A 22,005-nucleotide genomic window follows, 5' to 3' on the forward strand; every position below is an offset into this window, starting at 1 on the left:
CGGTGGTGAATAAATATTAAGTGACCTTAAATTAAATGCAGATCGTGTTTATTAAACGCTTTATTCAAACTAACAAAGACGAAGTGTTTTATACCTGTTAAATAATAAATGCCCACTTTTATACTTAACCTAGGGCTGATATATGATGGCAGTTCATTTGAAAGTACTTAGTGAATGTTGTGTTTACATGCCAGCCAAGCCACCTTATAAATCTGAGACTCAAGTGGAAAATACACAGTGGATACATTAAGAGTTGTAAATCAAAGATTATGTACAACTTGTATCTACTTCAATTGAGTATTTATAATTTAATCTACTATATCATCCACATCTCAGAAGAAAATGGTGTATATCTGAAAGCTGTATTTACTGGTGACTTTGCAGGTTAAGATTTTATATACAACACATTATAAAATGAATCTAGTATCATGAATCAGTTGACAACAGCATCACTCTAATATAAAAATAATTATGCTGCAACTGTAATAATTGTAAACTACAACCAGAGGACCCATTGGAAAGCACTGAGTCAACCACAAAGATATTTACAGTGGCCAACGTGCTCGGCCTCCATGTAAAAGTGTCTATTAGTGGTGGAGAGAGGTTGAGATAAACTGCAGGAGGAGGATTCGTGGCACATTAGAGCTGAAAAGGAAACACCAGAGAAGACGGATGGCTGCAGAAGAAAGGCGAGGACGTCACATGAAAGACCATCGAGACACATGAAAGCCTCGAACAAGAGCAGATATAATTACTTCACGGGAGGACAGTATTCAGATGTGGGCATCTAGGTCATCTCAGTGGACAAAAGGAGGTGCAGACCAGTACCCGTCGTCTCTGGGTCTGTCCACACTGCTCATAAAAGAGCCAAAATAATTACACTGTCACAGAGATAAGCTCGGGACTATGGACAGAAATGAAAGCCTTATCTCCAAATACTATAAAGTCTACCAATGATGATAGACTTCAACAATGGCAAAGAGACAATATTCACGTTCACTTCAACACCACTCTCATGAATAAAGGAGATTGAAAGAAAAAAAAAAGCTGGATAGCTCAATTAGCTTCAGTCGGGACATGAACAAGGTGTTGAAATGATGGTTCAAGCTTTATTAAGAGGGAGTCATTGCTTTTAAAACACACTATACACAAATTCACCCTTCATGAGGTCAGTTTCTGTGGCAAATGTTTCCTTAAAATACACTTTGGGTGAAGTAACAGTGATGTTTCTGTCATGATTTTCAATGGCGGTTCTCTGGTTTTCATCAACATCATAGGGACGGTCTTACAGAGGCTCTGAGTCAGAGAAGTGAGAGAGTCCAGGTCCCGTCAGGTTGTTACTGGGCGCTGACGGCCCTCATGATGTTAGTGTGGCCGGAGCCCGGGATCCAGCCCGTCACCACGATCACCATGTCGCCGGGTTTGAAGAAGCCTCTTGCTTTACCTGTGGAGGGGGGTAGAGGGAAACAGAGAGGTGTGAGTAAGAGAGGATCACAAAAAATCTGACACATGCGCACACACACACACACTAACCGATGTCCATGCCAAAGTTGACCCTGTCGTCTACGTCGTCGGCCCAGACAGGAGCAGGCAGAGGGTGGAAGAGGACGGGAAACACTCCTCTCAGCAGCTGGGACTGTCGGGCCACCTGAAGAAATGATAGTCAGTGACATACTTAAGTGAGGATTGAATGTATTCACACAAAACGTAGTGGAAGGATGGGACATGGGCCAAGAAACACCTCATTAATGTTTGGAGCAGATCCAGGAATTCTTTAAAAATCAATTTAGATTTACATTGCGAGATTTGGCGATTTAGTTTTTTTGGAAATTTTCAGCAATTTCCTAGGGAATAATGTATGAATTAGTATTACAGCTGCAGTACAGCAGTACATTTTGGCATCAAGTATGTGGACAAAGGGGCAGAACCTTTTAATTTTTACTTTCTTAAATGTGCCGATTGGTTTGGGAATGCGCTCGACCAAATGTCATTTTATTCACATTTCTTTGGCTAAATTTAAATATTACTTTCCATACTTGTAATCAAGACTTTATGGTGATACATGCTCATTCTCTCGAAGGGGATAAAGGCTTTTGATCTCAATGATCTTATGACTTTTCCTCTAATTACACATTCAGGCCAAGGACATTGGGTTCATTGGAAAAATTGCCCGAGGTAATTTAATTTATAAACATGTTACACAAAAATATTATTAGAGTTTGAATAAATTGTTATAATCTCATTATTTTTTTACCAGTGATGAATAATGTGTGTGCCAGTATAAAGGTACAGCAAATAAAAGTTGTATTACTACTTTTCATGAAGAGATACGTTTGCATTTTAAACATTTAGTTTCCTGTCTGTTCATTAACATCATTCAAAACACATCGACGACACTTTGACTTGATAAATTATGGCGGTCATCATAAGTAGGGTCACAGGGTCGAGCTCCTGCACCAGTGGCAGTCCGCTCCTGGGCCAGGTCCAGATGTGCTGCTCTGAATCTGACTCTGACCCCTGACCTCCATGTGGAGCGTCTAAGATGTGTGAGGGTGGGTTCTCATGTGGATTATCCCCACATGATTTAAAATCACAGGTAACCATGACCTACTTTAAATGAGGCTCATGTTTTAAAACAACTGTTCCAGAATGAGCTCCATAAAACAGAAATATGCTCCAGTTAAGTATCTCTCATAAACATTCTCTCTCTGCAAAGCCAATCTGGCATCTTTAGCACTGTCACAATTCACAGCAACAGTCAGTGACAGTAAATAGTGTCTATCACATATTCTTCTGCTTTGAAAAGTGTGATAAACAGTGTGGTCATGTTTCTGGCAGGACAAGCACAACGGTAGTCAACACAAAGGAAGTTATGCTGTTGAGTCCAAAGGGAGCAGACGGTACCTGAGGGCTTCTGGTGACGGCGATGATGGGACAGCGAGGTCTGTACCTGGACAGGAGGTGTGCCGATCTGCACAGACCAGGAGGAGAGATTGATGAGGAGGGAAAAAGAATTATCAACGCTGACACACTTGAGCAATGTTTCTATGGATGGGTGACACACAGAATAACGTGTCACGTGCCAGAGTTTCCAGAATAGATTGAGTTCTTCTTAAGTCAATACCTGACACAAACTCTGGAAAATGTCCAGAAAACTGGGTCAGAATATATTACAGATATTTTAGATTTCTGAACTGTACTCTATGAGGGATGGTCACACTGAAACAGTTTTTGACTGAGGCTCCTATTGTCCATATGCTGCTGATAAACTCTCTGTCAAGGTCACTCACTGGCCACAATGACAACGACTGCACTTGGTCGACAGTTTAAAACATGGCAACATGTTACGTGCTGTATGGAAGTGTCTCCATTCATTGATGCAATTTTGATGTTTTACTCAAGTCTAAATCTTAACTGTGATTCCTCACAATTCGTGTCCAGCATCAATTTGCAGACCCAAAGCACAAAGCAGCATGTGGAAGATATATTCACCTTTTTATTATTTGTAAACATAACTATTTCACAACTTGAACCAAGTGATTTAGTGTCTTAATCCTAACTGTATATAACCAAACTGTACTGTACCATACATTTAATTTATTTGCAATAACAAAAAAAAATCACAGAAATACAAGTATCTACTTTGTCACAAAGTCAAATGAGAATATTTTATACCACTCTCATAAATATAAAGCTACAGTCAGCAGCAACTCAGTTTAGCTTAATTTATCTTAGTTTAGCACAAATACTAAAATAACCCTCATGTAATTGCATTTAACTAGTGAGCTTTAGAGGCAATTGTGGGCAAAATTCATTAGTTTAGAATTGGAAAAGAAGCCTCTTGGATGAGCAGAGAAACATATATCTACAATAATATAATATAATATAATAATATCTATATTCTAATCCACTTTTCTTAGATGATATGACCTGGATTGACGGGGAATCTTCATAGAACCCAAAGGAACGGACCTTCAGTTGTATCAGTTGAAAAAACATGTCAGTGAAGAATTGTGCGGTGCGGACATTCTTGCCTGGCGACACCATTGTTACACAGTACACACCTGCCACTGATGGTGAGGACTATGATGGCCCCGGCACAGCATTTGAAGGAGGACTCTACAGCTCCGATGGCTGTGACCTCTGTGGGATCAGAAGAGAGCGGAGTGAGGCGACGCAACTCCTCAAAGAGCTGCTGGTGGAAAATGGCTGCCTCTGCCTCCCTGCAGATCTGAGAGACAGAGAGTGAGGCCGTGGGGGGAGACAGAGGATGGAGAGAGAGTTATCTGAGGGCACCAAGTCAGATTTAACAGAATGGACATCGTGCGCACACACACACACACACAGCAACACACACCGAGTGCATCATTGCGACTGCCTCCACAGGAAACAGTCCCTTGGCCGTCTCCCCAGATAACATTACACAGTCGGCTCCGTCCAGCACGGCGTTGGCGACGTCACTGCCCTCTGCTCTAGTTGGCCGTGGGTGGGCCACCATGCTCTCCAGCATCTGCACACACACAACCGCACACACACAAACACGAAACACATTAGCTTCACGTTATGTCTCCATCAGGCACTCCAAAAGGATGTGATCAGTCAATCCATCAGAAATAAGCCACTTTGTATTTTATGACACCATTTTCTTGTCTGAGATGAGAAAGTGACATAAGGCATACCGGCTTTAGGGAGAGAATGACGGTAGGGGCTAATGGCTCTGTGGATGGATGGACATCAGGGGAAGAGAAATGAGGGATCATTTAGATTGAGGCTGGCTGAGTATGACTTGGCGAGATCATTATTGGCATTCCGGAGACTCGGTATTGTGAGTCAATAAGCAAGGCAGACGGATGGGAAAGGAGATAGCTCGCAGCATCGCCTGAGAGACGGCATTTTTAAATAGTCGAGAAGCTGCATCTAATGCTGATTAGTGTGTGTGTGTTTGGGGGGGGGGGGGGGTTGTTTGTGGGCTCAGGTCTCTAGTAGCAAAAACCTGCTATAACGCTGTCACTCTGAGTCAAGAGCTGTAGCATTAACAAGATATAGCGCTGTGACTCAACATGGCTGCAGGAATATGCATCCGTGCGTGTGCGTGTGAGCGTTTGTGCGTGCGTGTGTGTGTATAACAAGAGACGGGTAACAAAGGACAGGAAACGTGTGTGTGTGTTTCTGTGTGTGTGTTTGAGGATGAATTTATAGGACAAGTGAGCGTGTGTTTGTGTGAGCACATTATGCAGGAGAGTAAGGTTAATGTGCGCCTGTTAGATTTTAATGTTAGTTTACGCAAACTCTCTTGACATTTCATTCTCGAACGCCGGAGTTCGAGTCCAAATCTGCATATTTTATCACGTCGGCATCCATTTCTGTGTGGGTGTGTTTGTGTGCGGCGCTGACCTGCGTGGCACAGATGACAGGCTTGCCGGCAGAGTTGCAGCGCCCAATCATCATCTTCTGGGCAATGAAGACTTTCTCCGCCGGGATCTCGATCCCCAGGTCGCCCCTGGCAACCATCACGCCGTCGCTCGCAGCCAGGATCTCCTCGAAACTGACGGACAGATTAAGGGAGATGAGGTGGTGGGGGATTGAGTGAAAAGAAAAAAGAAAAGGGAGTTGAAAAAGAGCAGAAACAGAGGAGTTGGCAGGGATGAGGAAGCAGAGGTAGAGGAGGATAAAAACAATGACAGCACCTTGTTATCCAGGAAACATTCAAATTCAGGTCTCGACCTGCAAAAACAGGATTTTATCTCTGAATTCTACAAACATAGACGATTGTACATTCTGATCTAAATCAAAAATATATGGACGAAATCCACATCCAGCTGTGATGAGGATGCAAGTTTAAGAAGAAATACAGATGCAAGAGATTTAAAAGAGGACATGTCAACACAAAGAATCATAGATAAGTAAAATATTATATATATTATCCTTTATCATCCTAAAAACTGTCTCATTTAAATTAAAATCTGTATTTACACATTGTCAGAGGCCGACGAGCAGCAGGAGAAAGACAGAGATGAATGATGGAGCTGAGAGAGCGGTAACATGAATTGTGTCAGGGGGTTATAACTCAGAGACAGCCACACAGTTTGCTCATCATAAATGTGTAACATCCAGAGTTGACAAATGCACATCCATCACTGACAGCAGGCCGACTACAGCAGGGGCAGATCGCCCTCAGCGCTGGATTTATAAGTCCTGTCACAGCCTCATTAGAAAATATTCACTGCCTTTAGCAACTGTAAATGGTGTTAAATAAGAACCGTTTTTTTTACGTGACTCACTTCTGGACGCCCTGCCGGCTCTCAACCTTGCTGATCACTTTGATTTCTCGTCCATGTGCCCCAAGAACCTGCCGTACATCCTTGACGTCCTGGGCCGAGCGTATGAAGCTGGCAAACACCATGTCCACACCCTGGGACACCCCGAACCTCAGGTCGGCCCTGTCCCGCTCGCTGACCGCCTGCAGGCCGATCAGGTCGCAGTCGGGGAGGTTGACGCCTTTGCGACTGCAGAGCAGCCCGCTAGCCTCCACCACCGTGTCCACCCAGTCAGGTCCTGTAATCATGGACCAGTCAAAGAAAAATGAAAGGTCACTTAAAACAAACCTTAGAGATTGGAATCCATCACGTTATATCTCAAAAACAAGCTAAAAAATAAAAGTGGCCATAATTAAGAATCCAATATCAAGTCAAACCCTGAACTGAGGACAAAGAAAAGCCATTTCTCTGGAAAGTGCGTCAGCTGACTGAACTCTAGGTTACACTTAAAATATCGAAGTAATTAGAGAATCGTTTCATCTCGCAGGACATAATGCAGAGGGTTGGACGACTCCAAGGGAACCATGAATGGGTTATTCAGCAGAGCAAGGTTTCCTTTAATGAGAAAGATTTCCTTCACAATGAAAGACAGGGCTGATCATTATGTGCATTGGAAAGCAGGACTTCATATAGATAACAAGGCGAAGAGAATGAATAGTAGTGTAGAATTATATAACAAAGAAAATCGAAGGTAAAAAATAGTTGAAACAATTTGTAAGGAGGCGATATTTCAACACAGAGATGAGATGGTGCTTTGAGCTTCTTCACCTATTTCTGTGACTTTGAGTCCGATGAGGCCGTCGTCAATGTAAATCGTTCCTCCTTTCTTGACGACCTTGGGGAGGCTGGGATAGTCCACCCAGACAATCTTTCCATCTGTTTTGTCTTTGTCACTCTCTGATGTCACCACACGAACAGTGCTGCCCTTCTGCAGCACCACCTCCTCCTCCACTTTCTGTTCAAACACACACACACAGAACAAACACACATTGGAAATAAAAGAAAGAAAAAACATTATTGTCTCTCTCTCTTGATGCATTTTTAAAGAAAGCGGCACTCGTGGGGCAAAATTTTAAGTAGAACATTAAATAGTATTTTTATGTCAACACACAGGTCTTCACAAACCTGTAGAGGCTGTTTTCATGAGTGCCTCACCACAAAGAAATGGAACTGGTGGTGCAAGTTCAGGCTTTCTTTAAAGAATCCTATCAACATGTCAGTAGTGCAGGATGGAAACCTTCCAACTCCTTTAACAAGCTGGCGTGTTTGTGTCTGAATAGTTCCAGTAATTCATATCAAGTATTTTCTGTGACAGTGATGATGAGTTTTTGCTCCATGACGTTAAAATTATCACAAAAATGTATTGTGCTTGGATTTAAAGTGACTGGTTATGTGTGCTTGTTTTTTTTATCATAAATTTAGTATTGTTATCATCCTGTCATCTACCTATCAACATTCTCACTGTCAAAATGTCACATGCAGGAAGGAAATAACATGACACATCAGGGTTTGTGATGTGTGACAGAAAAATGTGCTTCTACTTTTTTTTAAATACATTTTAAAAGATTAATGTAACATTCTCAGCTTATGATTGATTATGTATGAGCTGCTGATGAGACTTAAGCAGAGATGTAATAAGCCAGAGTCAGTGAGCAGCTCACACATCAAAGCTTAACGAGACATTCAGCGGTTTCCAACAGCTTGGAGTTATTTGTTCAGCAGGCGACGTGCAACAGCAGCACAGCCAGGAAAGAAAACAAGCTTATGCCAAGAATTTCCAGTTCAGGCAAAAAAAAATGGTATATAGGATTGTGTAAATTTGCTGCAGCTCTTCCACGTCACTGCTTGATTCCTCTTAGACTGTTTGACGGATGAAGCATGACGCGCTCACCCCTTTCACTAATCCAGTGCGGATCTCTGGACCCTTCGTATCCAAGGCGATGGCGACCGGCCGGTAGTACAAGGGGTCAGAGGTGAGCGTCTCCACCGCCTCTCTGATGTTTTTGATGGTTCCACCGTGGTACTGACAGAGAGAAGTAGGGAGACACACAAAGGATCATGACGTGAATTAATGAAGGAATGAATGTGTGTGCGTGTGTGTGTGTGTGTGTGTGTGTGTGTGTGTGTGTGTGTGTGTGTGTGTGTGTGTGTGTGTGTGTGTGTGTACGTTCTGTTTTGTGACAATGGGCACATCTGAAGCACGTACTTCATGTGATCCATGAGAGAAATTCAGACGAGCGATGTTCATCCCTGCTTTGACCATCTCCTGCAGTTTGGCGACTGATCGTGACGCAGGACCTGAAATGAAGAGGAGGAACGAGATGAAGGTGATTTAACGTCAAAACTGAAAATCGCTCCTTTCCAAATTCTCAAATGTGAAAATTAGTTTTTTTTTATTAATGAATTTGAGCTTGTCCCGGAAACTCTAGACAGGCCGTTTTGACCATTTCTTCATATTTCCCTGATATTTCATGAGCCAAGAAATTAATAAGCAGATTAATCAATGAATACATTGATTGTTGGTGAATGAAAGCCACTATCTGGAGAACCGCAGCTCTGGGGATATAAAACGCTGTTTGTTTGTTTCCTTCTTATTATTTTCTCTATTTTTAGGCAGCAGAAAAGCAGAGAGAGCTGAGGGGTCGCCCCACAGCCAAGAACCAGACCCAGCCAACACACCGAGGGCCTCTCACACACAGGAGCTGGCAGACTGACAGGGAACCAGCGGTGACGTACAGCAGTTGCCAGAAAACCAACTTGAGACTGAGACTTGCCGTCTGCAGCTGCTTGTCACACTCACCGATAGTGCAGACGATGCTGGTGTTGCGCGCTGTGATTGGCTCCTGGTCGATGTCCAGCAGACAGAGATGCTCCAGGAAGGTGTCAGCCATTCTGGCGTCCAGCTGCTGGCGTTGGATGAAAGAGTCCGACAGTGTCATCGCCTCTGCGTAGCACCTGATGCGAGCTGCAGTGACAGAGAAACGTGGTCAGCAGAGCGGAGACGGCCGGGGGAAAGTGCCAGCTCCACCTGTGAGCACGCATGAGCTAAACGCCTCACACACAAATACGAGTGTCATTCATTTACGAGCGAATGATGGAGATGGAGAACAACACCTCCATGTGTTAGGCAGGAAGAGCAAAGATAAAAAAATAAATAGCAGGTAACAGCAACAGTGTTTAAATCTACAGTCAGAGCGGAGGCCTCAAATAAGACTAGAAGCGTGTACAGCTTGTCAGAGGTAATAATATAATATTTGCACACAAAGACAAAAACACAACATATTGACGTGACCTCACTACAATGTGGATGCGTCATTAAAATGTATAATCTGACAAAATCTGAAAAAACACTGTAATAAAACTGTATTTAAAAAAATAGACAGGAAGCCTGACATTAATGCCACATATGGTTTTGTACTTATATTTGCAGCGAATCAAAATGCATGATCTCCACACCCACAGTCTTGTAATATAATGTAGAATAAAACCTGAAATGATTCAGACACGATTCAGCTTCACACACGGTTTCATGAAACACGCTCTCCGTCTGAATGAATCAAGGAAACAGAGACATCTTGTATTCTCAGAGGAGAAGATCTGACTGTGTGTTGTGTTGTTGTGTGTGTGTGCAGGAGCTACGTGTTCTTTTCCATCCTGAAAGAGTCTCTGTGAGCAAATGACAAGTAGACAGGAGCCTCCCAAATAAAAAGACTGAAAAGAGTTTTCATGTGACAGCAACCTGTTAAACACTGAGGCAGCATCTCCCTCCATTTCCTCATGAGCATCGTCACCTTCCTGGTATGTCCCCAGTTTGTCTTTGTCCATGTCTGTCTGACACCAGCTGTATGAAGACCCAGTCCTCCGGGTCTCACTCGGTTCATTCACTGTATCCACGTGCTACAAACCGTACAGCCAATAAGAAATCCAGTTCTGCGTATTTTCCTCGTGTTTGAGTTCTACCTGGTAATTTAACTGTTCTCTTTCTGCCTCAAATCCCTGCTCCTTGTATCTAAGTGTATCTTGTATCTTTCTGACACACGCTCAGTTTTTCCTCGTCTGCCTCCTGGATTCAGAAGATTCGTGCCTCAGCTTCCACACGCCATCACCTACACGCTGGAACTGCTCTCGGCTTAGGATTCATACAGGATTCTTAACATTTACAGTAAACTAACCTGTTCCAATGTTTACGATGAGTTCTGCATTTTCATTTCAACGCAAATGGCAAATTTCCACATTGTGAGACTAATAAACAACAATCTTATCTCATCTTATGTTAACAAAACTGGCATTTGGTCACCTCTTCAAATAATACCAGTTTGAAATGCCTTTTATTACTCTACATTCCATACTCATTACACACATCATTACATCACCCTAACAACTCCACCAGTCACCATTTCTACTTAAAATCTCACAGACCAGGTGTCTCTCGTGCAAAGCACTGTGGTACCTGGCTGAGTCCTTTGTGGCAGCACAATGGCATCCATTTAAAAAGATGTCACCGTCAGTCTAGCCTGCCATTTCTGCCACCACAGGGGAGGAGAGAGTAAAGACCAGAGAGGGGAGCCTGACATACAAAGGTTGATGCTAACAGCACCACGGGAGCCAAGAGGTGAGGACAAAGAAGAAGGGAGAGAGGAAGGGAGGAAGAAAAGAAGGAATCTGTCAAGGGAGGTTTCTGTCAATCAGTTAGTTGTGACCCTGTTTCTTGTTAACCTAATGTCTGGTGTCATGTTTTAAATTTGTCGACCTCCCGCTTGTTCCACAACTCTCTGCAGACGAAACCTAAGGGAACGTGAAACTGTGACTGGGGATTTTGCAGGATAACGTGAACATTTAATATCTGTCAGTATTTTCTCCCTCTTTCTCTTTGTGCCTTTCTCTCTCTCTCTCTACACCTCCCTGTGACCCAGTTCTGCCGCACTGCTGCACACATCATTACGTGTCCCACTGAGATCCTCCTCTGACACATCCCAGGGTGCATGCATGAAAACACACACACACACGCACACAGGTACCTGCCTTCTTTTCCTGGAAGGCAGATAAATAAAGCAGGTCAAAGACACAGATGTTGCAAAATAACAGTCAATGCACGGCCTTTACGACTGATAAGAAAGGTCAGCCAGGTGATGTGTGTGGCCAAAATATATGCCAGGAATAAACTGCCTGCAGTCGGTCACATTCGTACATGAAGAGAGGTCAGTGCGTGTGTCCATTCGATCAATGAACCCAAAAGGTAAGAGGGCAGACTATTGTTAAACTGCAAGTTTAAAAGCATGAGACAAATGACACCGCGGAGCAGTATCTGACCTCCTCGTGAAGATCAACTATTGTACAGTTCATGATGGAATCAATTTTTTATTATTTTTGCTGAGTCACTGCTACTGGAAAATGTTTTTGATCGATATATCGGCCGGCCACAAATAGGTGACGTGCTAATATGTGATATGAGCTTTTCACAGATATACTGGTGTCGGCGTTTGTGGGTATAAAAAGTTTAATTTATAATATAAACAATGCAGAAAGAAATTTGCATTTATGTGGACATTTTACTTTCTTATTTCACGTTCTACATATTTGGTTGTATTTTCTTATATTCATATCTATTTATAATAAAGTTTAGGATTTAACGGTAAAATATCAAACCTTACTACTTCTTTTGATAACGACATAGGAACCAACTGCCACAAAAAATGAGCCTTGCACTAAGCTCAGTTCAAATGAGTATAAAGTTGTGTAAATCAGGGATTCTTAACAATGCTATGCTTATAAATTAAGGATTTTTTTTGTTAATTCATACAATTTGTTGTAACTCTGCACACCTCAATACAAAAATGTCCTTGGTCCACTTACCCATGTTGAGTAAACCTTCAATGATCCAAATCCACTTCCCAGTTCCTCCTCTATCACTTTGTTGTAGGATGTCTTGGATATTTTTACTCTTTAATTCTCCTCCTCTGCCTTTATCCTTTCCTGCGCTCACGTTTTGCACTTGTCATCCTCTGGTGTCACAAGTCTAATTCAGCCTCTTTCACTCATTTCCACCCTCTGACCTGTCGGCTGCCCCCTTGTCTCCTCCCACTCACACCTCGTGGAGCGACGCCACTGCTTGCAACAGATATACAACAAAATATGCTGAGTTGGTGTAGTTTGGGCCTAACTGGGACAGGGGGATGCTAAAAATGGAAAAACTTTATGTCAATAGACTCATTGACCCAGAACTATCAGGGTGTGGGCCACTACAGTACAAAGTGACACTTGCCTTTGTTGCAGATGATGTCATTTTAATCGTAATCCTATCAACTGAACTTTTGAAAGATGTGTATTCCTTTTTTACAAACTTTTTAAATATTGCAAATATATGTCTCTTCGATGGTGGTATTTGTTGTTTTAATAATGATACAAATATAATATAATAATACTGATATGAAACTGAATATCTTCTGGTTTGGGAATGTTGGTTGAACAAAATGTATTTATTTATTTTAATATCTTAAAAACTGATGTATAAAATGGTTTATTAAATATTGATTATAGTTACAGATGAGACAGTAAACCCTTTAAAGAGTGACGTATTAGAGAATGTTACTTTTCTTGGTTAGATTAAATATTATTCTATGTAAGGGGTGGGGAGCCATTTTCCTTTTAGGGACCATTTAAATTTTCATAACATCCTTCTAGGGCCATACTAAATTATTGAAGGACACATTTATCAAACTTACCTCCCTAATGTAATGGCTCAAAATGAGGCGCCTGATGTCAGATGGTAGAGATGATGATGCTCAATCAGTCGTTGTGAATAATCTTTGCAAATACAAACGTTTAGTCAAGAACTGCTCTCGTAGGTAGAAGTTTCAAACAGAGATTGAAACTTCAGAGCATTTCTCGTCCAAATGGGAAAATCCTCAAGACACATATGTATGTGCAGTCTGAGCTCGAGCAGGAGCTTGCTGTACTGAAGCTTTGGGCTGGTCGTTGCTTTGCAGTTCAATGATCTCATGTATTATACGGTTTCTGTGCCGCATGGTCCAGCATTGCTGCATCTTTTAGTGCCTCCATCAAAAGGAAGGCAAACCCCTCACAGATCTTTGCACGTCTGATGACGTCAGACCCAGACCAGTAGTCACAGTAAGATAAATCAAGTGGTTGCTCTAATCAGATTTCTGTCCTTTTCTTTCTCTATATTGAATTACTGTGAACTGTAATTTACTTGGGAGTATTTGCCTCGTATTTTCTCTTCACCAGTACTATATTGTACAATATCTTTTGGGGATTTTATTTTGTACCATGTGTGCGTCACTGCAGTTGTTTGAAATTGTGTGTGTGTTTGAGTTGTCTTGATCATTTTAAAATAAAAAATGTTGATCACAAAAAAACTGCATATTTTGATGTCGTAGCAGGTTCAGCTTCTTAGCTATCAGCTTACTCACTGCGTATGTCGCCTCGTAACAACATCTCTGTCAGAGTGTGGTCTTGTGAGCGCTGCTTGTTGGGCACAAACTGAGGAATCTTAACATTACCCAGGAACATTTGACCGTGTGACTCATGCACAAAATTTTAATTGTCAAAGGTTTTTTCTTAATCTGAGTTTGTATTCACAGAATTCACTGCTTTAATTTCCACGTTCTGCACAATTTTTTTATTAAATCTGTCTGCTAGGTTTTATTATATTTTATTTTCTATGACCTTATCTTTTATTGTTTGATCTATTTATCTTAATGCTCATGCTGTGGTGTTGTGTCTTATTCTATTGCTGTATTAACTGTATTGTTAAGCACCTTCTATTGCTACTTTGAACGAAAGGCCTGATTAGATTTGATTTCTTGAGTTGGACAACTGTGTTACTGATAATGATCAAACTAGACTTTGTCAGATGAGGCCACACACAGAGATGATGTGTCCTTCACTCACTGACACAGTTTACTCAGTTCCTGGGTCCAGGTCTGCAGGGCTGCACTCTGGAGAGTTGCATCTATGCACAGTCATGCACGAACCCGGGCTGACAGGGGGTGTAAATCTTTAGCCACAGGACAAACAGACCTTTGCTCCTGAGTTGACTTGAGAAAATCTACCCTGCAGCCCTCTGCCCTGTAAACCAGGCATCAAGTATGATATAATAGAACCGCACTTGATGCCAGACTGGAGTAAAGGTTGGTTTTACGCATGGAGGCCAAAGTGCAGTGGCATGATATTCATCTTTCATGTGCAACACTTCTAATAGCCAACTAAAATATGAGAATACAGCATTAATACATGTAGTTGAAGATTAAAAAAGCAGTACTGGTATAGAACTTTCTCCCACTGTATTGAGCAGATCCATTCTAGTGTGTAAGTGCTGCAGTTTGTCTAAACTACTTTTACCTCAGAACGGCCGCAAACAACAGTGATCAATATCTGAGAGAGCGACGGAAATGAACAGGAAGCAGGAAAACAGCAGGAGCAATTGAAAAAAAAGCAAAAGACAATAATAGTGTTGGCACGATGTCGATAGTATTAATGGTCCACGCAGAACAGACAGATAAAGGCGTAAAGTTCAGATGTTTAGAGAGGAAATGACCAACCTGTTGAAATGTGAGGTGCGTCAGGAGAGACTGGCGAGGAGAGACCTACTCAACACATGTAAATGAACGGATTGGTGGTAGGTTTAGCGCCATCTAAAGGACGGCGGTGGTAATGCTGGTTTTTTTGTGTGTGCGAAGGCTTATTAGCCACAATGAAAACAACAGGAGGTAGAGTTGGTTCTTTATTTGTCCACATGATGAAAACATGGACTGATGATGAAGATCAGAACCTTCACTGGTCACATTATGTTGCATTATGATCAACACAGGCTAATTTATGTGATTCACCGTGTCGAGAAGTGATGAGATTATGGCTCGGTTTGTGCGTGTGCGTGTGCGTTTGTGTGTGTGTCAGAGCTTGCTGAAAGTGATCCTTGGTGGGGTTTCTGGCTGGAGGATGAGGGTGTATGTGGTTTTGATGTCCTCTGAGGATGACACGCCGATGTGGAAGCTCAGCAGGATCTAAAGAGAGAGTGTGTGTGTGTGTGTGTGTGTGTGTTTGTGTTTGTAAGGTGGGGTGAGGATGTGATGGAGGTGATGGAAGCATGGAGACAGAAGGGAAGAGAAGAAGTATGTTAAGTTATGGATTTAATGTAGGTAGATTTATTATTTAGTAAAATGTTGTGATACTTGTGCTTTAAATGCATATTTCAGTTTTACGCTACCTGCTATTAGTTTTTCTTTTACTCTACTACATTTATCTGACACATGTAATACATAGTTTCATGTACATGAACGTCTCTAATATATTTCACAAGAAAAAAAAAAGATTAGTAAAAGGTCAGAATATATATTTGTAAAAAAGCAGAGCTTTATTCTTTCCTCCTCTCCCATTTATCACATCAGGATGATTAAGATTTACCACTTATTGTTAAGTTATTTTTATGAACAATGTTGTCTGAATAAAGATTTTCTTGCGGCAGTGTGTCCTGTTTAAATAAGAAGTGTGAAAAGATACCAGAATCACATGATGAAAAGAAACCTGAGTACTTCCTCCACCACTTCTCAGCAGCACAACCTGTGTCTCTTCTGCTGCACAAAGGATTTGTGAAGCTTAACCTGTGTCTGCTCAGGTTAAGCTTATCAAATCTCCTTTCTATTTCCTGATACCTCAACACTAGCCTTTCCATCTCTTTCCATTCTTATTGCATCACATCCTTTCTCTCTGATTCCATCCCCCTCTTCCTCCTTCTCCCTCTTTCCTCCTTCTCTTGTTTGCTGCTACTCACATGCATGATCAGGAGCTGCATCTCGTTCTCAGCAATCCTCCTCCCGACACACTGTCTCGCACCAAACCCAAACGCTAGGGAGCGAAACCCTGTCCCCTCTGCTCTCTGTCCCTCCTCTCTGCTGTTGCTCCACCTGCCGGGCTGGAAGCTTTGTGGATTCTCAAACACATCCGTGCTCCTTCCCAGAGGATAAAGACAGGCGTGGACCATGGTCTGAGGGGGAGAGTTGACAAAAGACCGGGGAAGTCAGCTCTGAATATACATCTGACTCCATGTGGAGGATTTGGAGGAAAAAGAGAGCCACTGTCTGATCACTCACCCCAGCAGGTATGTGGTAATTCTGAAGAACAATATCTTTGATTGGCATCCGCTGCACTGTGATTCCCACTGGGTACAACCTGCCACAAACCAAAACGACAACAAACACACACACACACACACACACACACACACACACACACACACACACACACACACACACACACACACACACACACACACACACACACACACACACACGCACACACAACTGTTCTCAGCTCATGATTTTACTGCTCTATTGATCTGAATCTTCCATCTTGCATATTTAGGGGTCTGATATCTATGAGGGTTTAATCTAGGGGGACTATTGGCCCTTGGTGGAGGTACAGTGGTCCACAAACTGGTACCACAGGCCTTATGCAGACAGTCTTTGATTCCTTGTACCTGAGAATCTCCTTGATTGTGCCTTTCAGTAGTGGCGCCCCCTGCAGGGCTTTCTGAGGGTCCCCACCAGCCTCAGCCCATGATGTTCTCACCTGCTGCCTCACACTCTCCTGCACCTCTGGGTTGCGACCGAGCTCAAACAGAGTAAACTGCAGGGGCACCGCTGTCTGCAGAGAAGATGGAAGATGGGATGAGAGGTGACACAGAATCAGTTGGGGTGAGGTATACAGACTCAGGCCAAGGAGAGCAATCAGGCACACACTCTCACACACACACACACACTCACACACATTAACACACACACACACACACCGTGTCAACCCCTCCAGCCATCAGCTCAGTGATGTTGGCTTTGATGAGGTCCAAAGATAGCTGCCCTTTCTCCATAAGCTGGCTCAGAACCCCGGTGTACTGGCCTCCAGCTGACCCAGCCTCAGCCCCTGGACCTTGGGAGGATGACATGCGCTGGTACACTCGCTGGATCCTGGCTTCCGCTGGAAGAGGACAGGATTACAGAGTCAGGCCAGATGAGAGTAATGAAGCAGAAATATATTGATTGAAGAGCATTAGATCATCCAGAAATGGCTGATTATTCCTCCATTAGAAGTCCAATCCATGTAGCTCTCTGTACCATGACTGAAGATGTGGTCCCATGCAGTGGCGTGCTGGGTCCACAGGGGAGCGCCAATGCGGAGCAGGAGGCGATGGGGCAGGTAGAGGAGAGGAGGGGTGGTCGCCAGCATTTGCTCCACAGCCCAGATGAACTTTTGAGACTCCAGGGAGGGCGATGAGGAGAAGAGGCCGATACGCTCGCCGTACAGCACATGGCAACTTGCTGGACGGAGGGAGGGAGGGAGGGAGGGAAGGAAATGGGTGTATGGGTGAGAGATATATCACAAACATTCACAAAATTAATCAGATCAAAATTAATCTGAGACACTGTTTACAAAAGTGTTGGATTATCATGGAAATGAATAAAGGCTTTACCAGAAAATTTATTATAGAACCTCGAGATTCATACATTTTCTTGCTGTAAATTCAAACTATCACAGATGGGCTGATCATTTCATGATTTGGGGTTTAAGAGAACTAAGAAAAGAAATTCAAAAATGTGTTTTTTTGAGAGGTTAAAGTAAATTTTTCTCGGCCACAGCAAGAAAACATTCAGTATTTTTCAATTCCAGCCCCACACACGGAGGCAGTTTTGTTTTCCAAGTACTTACACTGTCTCAGAGGAAACCCAACACCTAATAGACACCTAACTACACATCACTGACTGTAATCGAGTTTCTCTTCGGCCTGTTCCTACCCAGGCTCAGCACCTGGCTCCGTGTGCTCTGGTCCATTAAGTCCAGACCAGCATAACTCAAAGTCGTCAGCTCTCCCCCTCTACGCCCCAGCGAACACACAGATGTACACAAGTGTGAGTCACCCAGGCATTCACACTTGTGAATGTGGCACGTTGCAGATAGGCACATGAAAGGAGCAGACCTCGTGAAAAAAGGCCGCGGCTTTGATCGTCTTTTTTGGTGTTTCTATTTTTAAAGGTGTTCTCCTTGACCCTCTGAATCTGCATTTTGTTAACAACAGATACACCTCAGGTTAGAGGGAGTTTTGCTTCTCCCTGACGAGGTGAGAATATTTGTTTTAATGAAGCCAGACAGAGCAGAGGCGGTGGGACATTAGCAGACAAAGAATCAAAAAGAATTTTAAAATGTGATGTTCCTGCAGATTGTATAATCATGTGTCTGGCGTGAGAAGGTGACACAGCCTGCGTCAGCATTCGTGACTCAACCCGAAGAGCTGAATGGAAGCTCGTCAAAAGAGGGAGGTGACATTAATCCATCTCCTCCCCTCCCCTCCCCGGGGACACCAAGGTCAGTCATTGGTGGATTGAGAGGAGATCAGACACCCATCCTTTAAAATATTTCTACACCGAACACCTTGACCGAAAAATGTTGTGCAGGGCATCTGGGTGAATTAATGCAGGAGCTAGCAGAGCAATCACACATGAAATGTACATCAAGAAACCCCAGGTCACAAATCACTGGGGATGATGACCTCCAACCTTCCAGCGCGAAGCGGAAGAGATCAGGGCTCGGATCAATGGTCAGACTGCGTTTCCCCTTCTTTCCTCTCCCCTCCCTCTCCACTTTCGCCTGCAGCATTTGACTGAAATCGCTCGCCACCTCGTCAAGGAGAGGGAGGAACCGCTTCACGGCCGAGCTCATCATCACCTCCTTGTTGAGCAGGAGACGGTCAGCTCTCCACTCCTCGCCATTCCTGTGGTGAGAAGAAATTGCAGCGAGGCGTTAAATTTGACCCATTTAAATCAGTGCAGAGCAAAGAGTGTTTAGAAAGAAAAAGGGAACATGTGTATCAAGCAGATGTTCTGCTTCTTATCTGAAATATGCCTGATGTACAGATGTTGTGTCAAAGTCTGTTTTCTTGTATATTTGTGTTTAACAAAACCCAAATTATAATTATATTTATTTGTATCATTATTACTCCTATTTAGCTTTACCAGAATTTTAGTGATAATAATATTTTTTTTTCATCTTAACTGAATTCCATTTCAACATCCTATGTTTTGTCAATCACAGATAAAAAACTTTTGAATGGATTTGTTTGAAACAGGGTATATCAATAAAGTTTGATTGATTGATTGATCTTAACCATTCTTAAATAGAAGCTACACACAGACAGAAACACGACCACAGACAGCACAGGTGCATTGTCTCTGTGCAGTGGTAGTTTCAGCTCTGATTTTCTCTTTGTGCTTATTATGTGTCTCTAACCACAATCAGCTAGAACCATTAAAATGAATGACTTGTGGGGGCTTGTATCGTGTCCCCAGAAGGGAGGTAAGCCACACAGGGGTATTGTTCAGATAGGCACAGAGGAGGTACTGACTTGAGGAAGACCCCCTTGCTGTGCTGGCGCGTCTCACGATGTGTGGCCCACGGCTGCAGGGTCATCCGTTGGGGGTGCAGGCCCTCGGAGCGAAACAGCTCAGAGATGTCTGACGGCATCATGATGTTCACACTCCTGTGTGTGCCAACATGTTCCCTACACACACACAGACACACACATACAAAAAGGCCAAGTTGGAAACACACATGAGGATCGACAATTAATCTCCCTATTCTAAAATCATTCCCAAAGTTAAGGTGATTGATCCCAATATCCTCTTAAATCTTTTCCAACATCTACACCTACAACACCACCCATCTCCCTCCTTTACCTGTAGATGGGCCCGAGTGTGTTGAAGGTCCTCTCCATGTGTTTGTGGAGCTGACCGAAATAATCTTGTCTCCAGAACTTCACCAGGTTCACCCAGCCATTCCTTCCCGTGTGAGGGATCTCCTGAAAGCTCCTCACCCGTCCATCCACCCCTCTCTTTCTAACCCCTGCTCCCTGGGCTCCTTTTCCTCCCTCTAACTTTGCCTCCACCACCGTCTCTGCCGCACTCGTAGACAGAGCCTTCTGTGGTGCAACACCAAAGAACACAGGTCTGGACCCTCGGGTGCCCGGCGCTCTGGTGCACCCAGTCACTCGGACGGACATGCTCTTCATGGTCCAAGCGAGATGTGTCCATGGGTCTCGTGCAGAGTTGTGACACCCCCGTGGTGTTCGTGTCCGCAGGACTGATTATTTCCCTCCTCCAACCCCAACCTTGTATCCTTGGATGTGCTCTATTATTCTAATGAGCTGATAGGAGGTTATGATTTATGAATGTGTGTGTCAGAGTTCAAGAGAAAGACAACACAGCATGAATGTCAACACACACACACACACGCACGCACGCACGCACGCACGCACACACACACGCACACACACACACACACACACTTGTTTGTAAATCTGTCTTAATGAGGACATTCATTGACATAATACATTCCCTAGCCCCTTACCCTAAATTTAACCATCAAAACTAAATGCCTAACCCTAACCTAAACTTAAATTCTATCCCTAATCTTAAACCAAGTCTTCTCAAACTGCCCTTTAAATTTGTGAGGACCATCAAAAATGTCCTCACAATGTGCAACAGTGTAGTTTCTGTGTGCATATTTCTATATACTGTTTTTCCAGATCCAAAATGGTCCTCACAAAGATATCTGTACACATACACACACTCACAGCACAGCTGGTCAAAGAAGTCTTCAATACAACCTTCAGCTTGGAACATTTCTATTGTTATTTCAGATTTCTGCTTCATGTTGTATAAAATTCTGTTACTACGCAGCTTCAGACTATTTACACAATATTTCCATGGAAACAAGTTTGTCATTGCAAGAAACTAAAAGCTTCACATTTGGCTCCACATGTTACAGATGTGATTTTTAACTCACACATGTGGACGTAACCCAGCTCTCAGATGATCAACAAAGAAACAGCAGAAAAACACATGTTCAAACATTTTCTCATAAATACAAAAAGTACATTAAGTGTTGCTTCATTACTTGTGTGAATGTGTGTTGAAAAGTGAACGTGTCGCCCTGAGGTTCCTAACTTGTGAATAGATCGGTTGGATCTTTGTCATTTAGAGCTGCAACAGCCCTGTGAGTAGAAACTAGCTACAGTAACTTCTATTATCAATCAACTACCATCCGCTGGACAACCTATTATGTAATTATAACATTATGATATGATTACTTATGAAAAGACTTATACATTTACATTATAAATGGGATGAGAAAATGATCAAACCTTAAAAAGATCATGTAAAAACTCCATTTGAAATCATCAGTTCATCATCACCCGTTATCATGAACACACTAAGTAGTTGTACAAATCCTGCTTCAGTCGGGGGGGGGGGGGGAGTTATCATGTTCTCCACGTGTTTGTGTGGGTTTTCTGCAGGAGCTCCGGCTTCCTCCCACAGTCCAAAGACGTGCAGATTGGGGTTGGGTTAATTGGAGCGTCTTAATTGTTGCTTGTTTCTGTGTATTGGAAAATGATTGGCTGGAGACGTGCCTCTGACACAACGGCAGCTGGGATTGAACCCAGCCCACCCGAACCCTTAAAGGATAAGTGGTATGGAAATTTGATGAATAGCTGATGTAAAGTGAATTGTCTCTAAACCACATCACTTGTGAAAAGTCTATAACTTACTCGTGAAATAATAAGTTATTCATTAGAAAGTAGCATCATTTTTTCCCTAGAAGTTGCGCATCATTTTTGCTACATAAA

General features: G+C 42.9%; 2 protein-coding genes across 8 annotated transcripts; both read right to left on the minus strand.

Annotated features, from left to right (window-relative positions):
- Nucleotides 1-1,091: 1,091 nt before the first annotated feature.
- On the minus strand, nt 1,092-14,954 carry pklr (pyruvate kinase L/R). 6 transcript variants are annotated; one of them, XR_004616567.1, is made up of 13 exons: nt 12,171-12,428; nt 9,118-9,285; nt 8,524-8,615; nt 8,209-8,340; nt 7,086-7,272; nt 6,282-6,555; nt 5,395-5,545; nt 4,358-4,510; nt 4,065-4,231; nt 2,905-2,971; nt 1,534-1,648; nt 1,247-1,444; nt 1,092-1,205 (listed from the first exon to the last, which is right to left on the minus strand). XR_004616567.1 is itself a non-coding variant. In XM_034611801.1 (13 exons), exons 3-13 carry the CDS (start codon nt 9,254-9,256, stop codon nt 1,338-1,340), a joined length of 1,584 nt encoding a protein of 527 aa, XP_034467692.1. In that variant the 5' UTR covers nt 9,257-9,282; nt 10,156-10,158; nt 14,879-14,898; the 3' UTR covers nt 1,092-1,337. The 6 variants fall into 6 exon arrangements, 5 of the variants coding, with proteins under 5 accessions (XP_034467692.1, XP_034467690.1, XP_034467691.1 ...); XM_034611801.1 differs by lacking the exon at nt 12,171-12,428 and adding exons at nt 10,156-10,158; nt 14,879-14,898 and having other exon boundaries at nt 1,092-1,444; nt 9,118-9,282; XM_034611799.1 differs by lacking the exon at nt 12,171-12,428 and adding an exon at nt 14,879-14,954 and having other exon boundaries at nt 1,092-1,444; nt 9,118-9,282.
- On the minus strand, nt 8,410-20,435 carry LOC117777191 (cytochrome P450 11B, mitochondrial). 2 transcript variants are annotated; one of them, XM_034611795.1, is made up of 10 exons: nt 20,057-20,388; nt 19,726-19,881; nt 18,881-19,095; nt 17,444-17,647; nt 17,125-17,306; nt 16,813-16,979; nt 16,427-16,505; nt 16,108-16,320; nt 15,221-15,340; nt 8,410-8,482 (listed from the first exon to the last, which is right to left on the minus strand). In XM_034611795.1, exons 1-9 carry the CDS (start codon nt 20,386-20,388, stop codon nt 15,230-15,232), a joined length of 1,659 nt encoding a protein of 552 aa, XP_034467686.1. In that variant the 3' UTR covers nt 8,410-8,482; nt 15,221-15,229. The 2 variants fall into 2 exon arrangements, with proteins under 2 accessions (XP_034467686.1, XP_034467687.1); XM_034611796.1 differs by lacking the exon at nt 8,410-8,482 and having other exon boundaries at nt 15,050-15,340; nt 20,057-20,435.
- Nucleotides 20,436-22,005: the final 1,570 nt, after the last annotated feature.

Source organism: Hippoglossus hippoglossus, chromosome 16 (assembly GCF_009819705.1).
Source record: "Hippoglossus hippoglossus isolate fHipHip1 chromosome 16, fHipHip1.pri, whole genome shotgun sequence".
Classification (NCBI taxonomy): domain Eukaryota; kingdom Metazoa; phylum Chordata; class Actinopteri; order Pleuronectiformes; family Pleuronectidae; genus Hippoglossus; species Hippoglossus hippoglossus.

Bases quoted from the DNA above. Each gene is read 5' to 3' on its own strand.
- pklr (XM_034611797.1), bottom strand. The intron at 5,546-6,281 runs GTGAGTCACGTA...TCTGTCCGTCAG, and splicing joins AGCCGGCAGGGCGTCCAGAA to TTTCGAGGAGATCCTGGCTG. The intron at 4,232-4,357 runs GTGTGTGTTGCT...TCTGTCTCTCAG, and splicing joins CAGTCGCAATGATGCACTCG to ATCTGCAGGGAGGCAGAGGC.
- LOC117777191 (XM_034611795.1), bottom strand. From the start codon at position 20,388: ATGAAGAGCATGTCCGTCCGAGTGACTGGGTGCACCAGAGCGCCGGGC. The intron at 17,648-18,880 runs GTTGGAGGTCAT...CCCTCCGTCCAG, and splicing joins CTTCCGCTTCGCGCTGGAAG to CAAGTTGCCATGTGCTGTAC. The intron at 16,321-16,426 runs GTGAGTGATCAG...TCTCCCCCTCAG, and splicing joins ATTACCACATACCTGCTGGG to ACCATGGTCCACGCCTGTCT.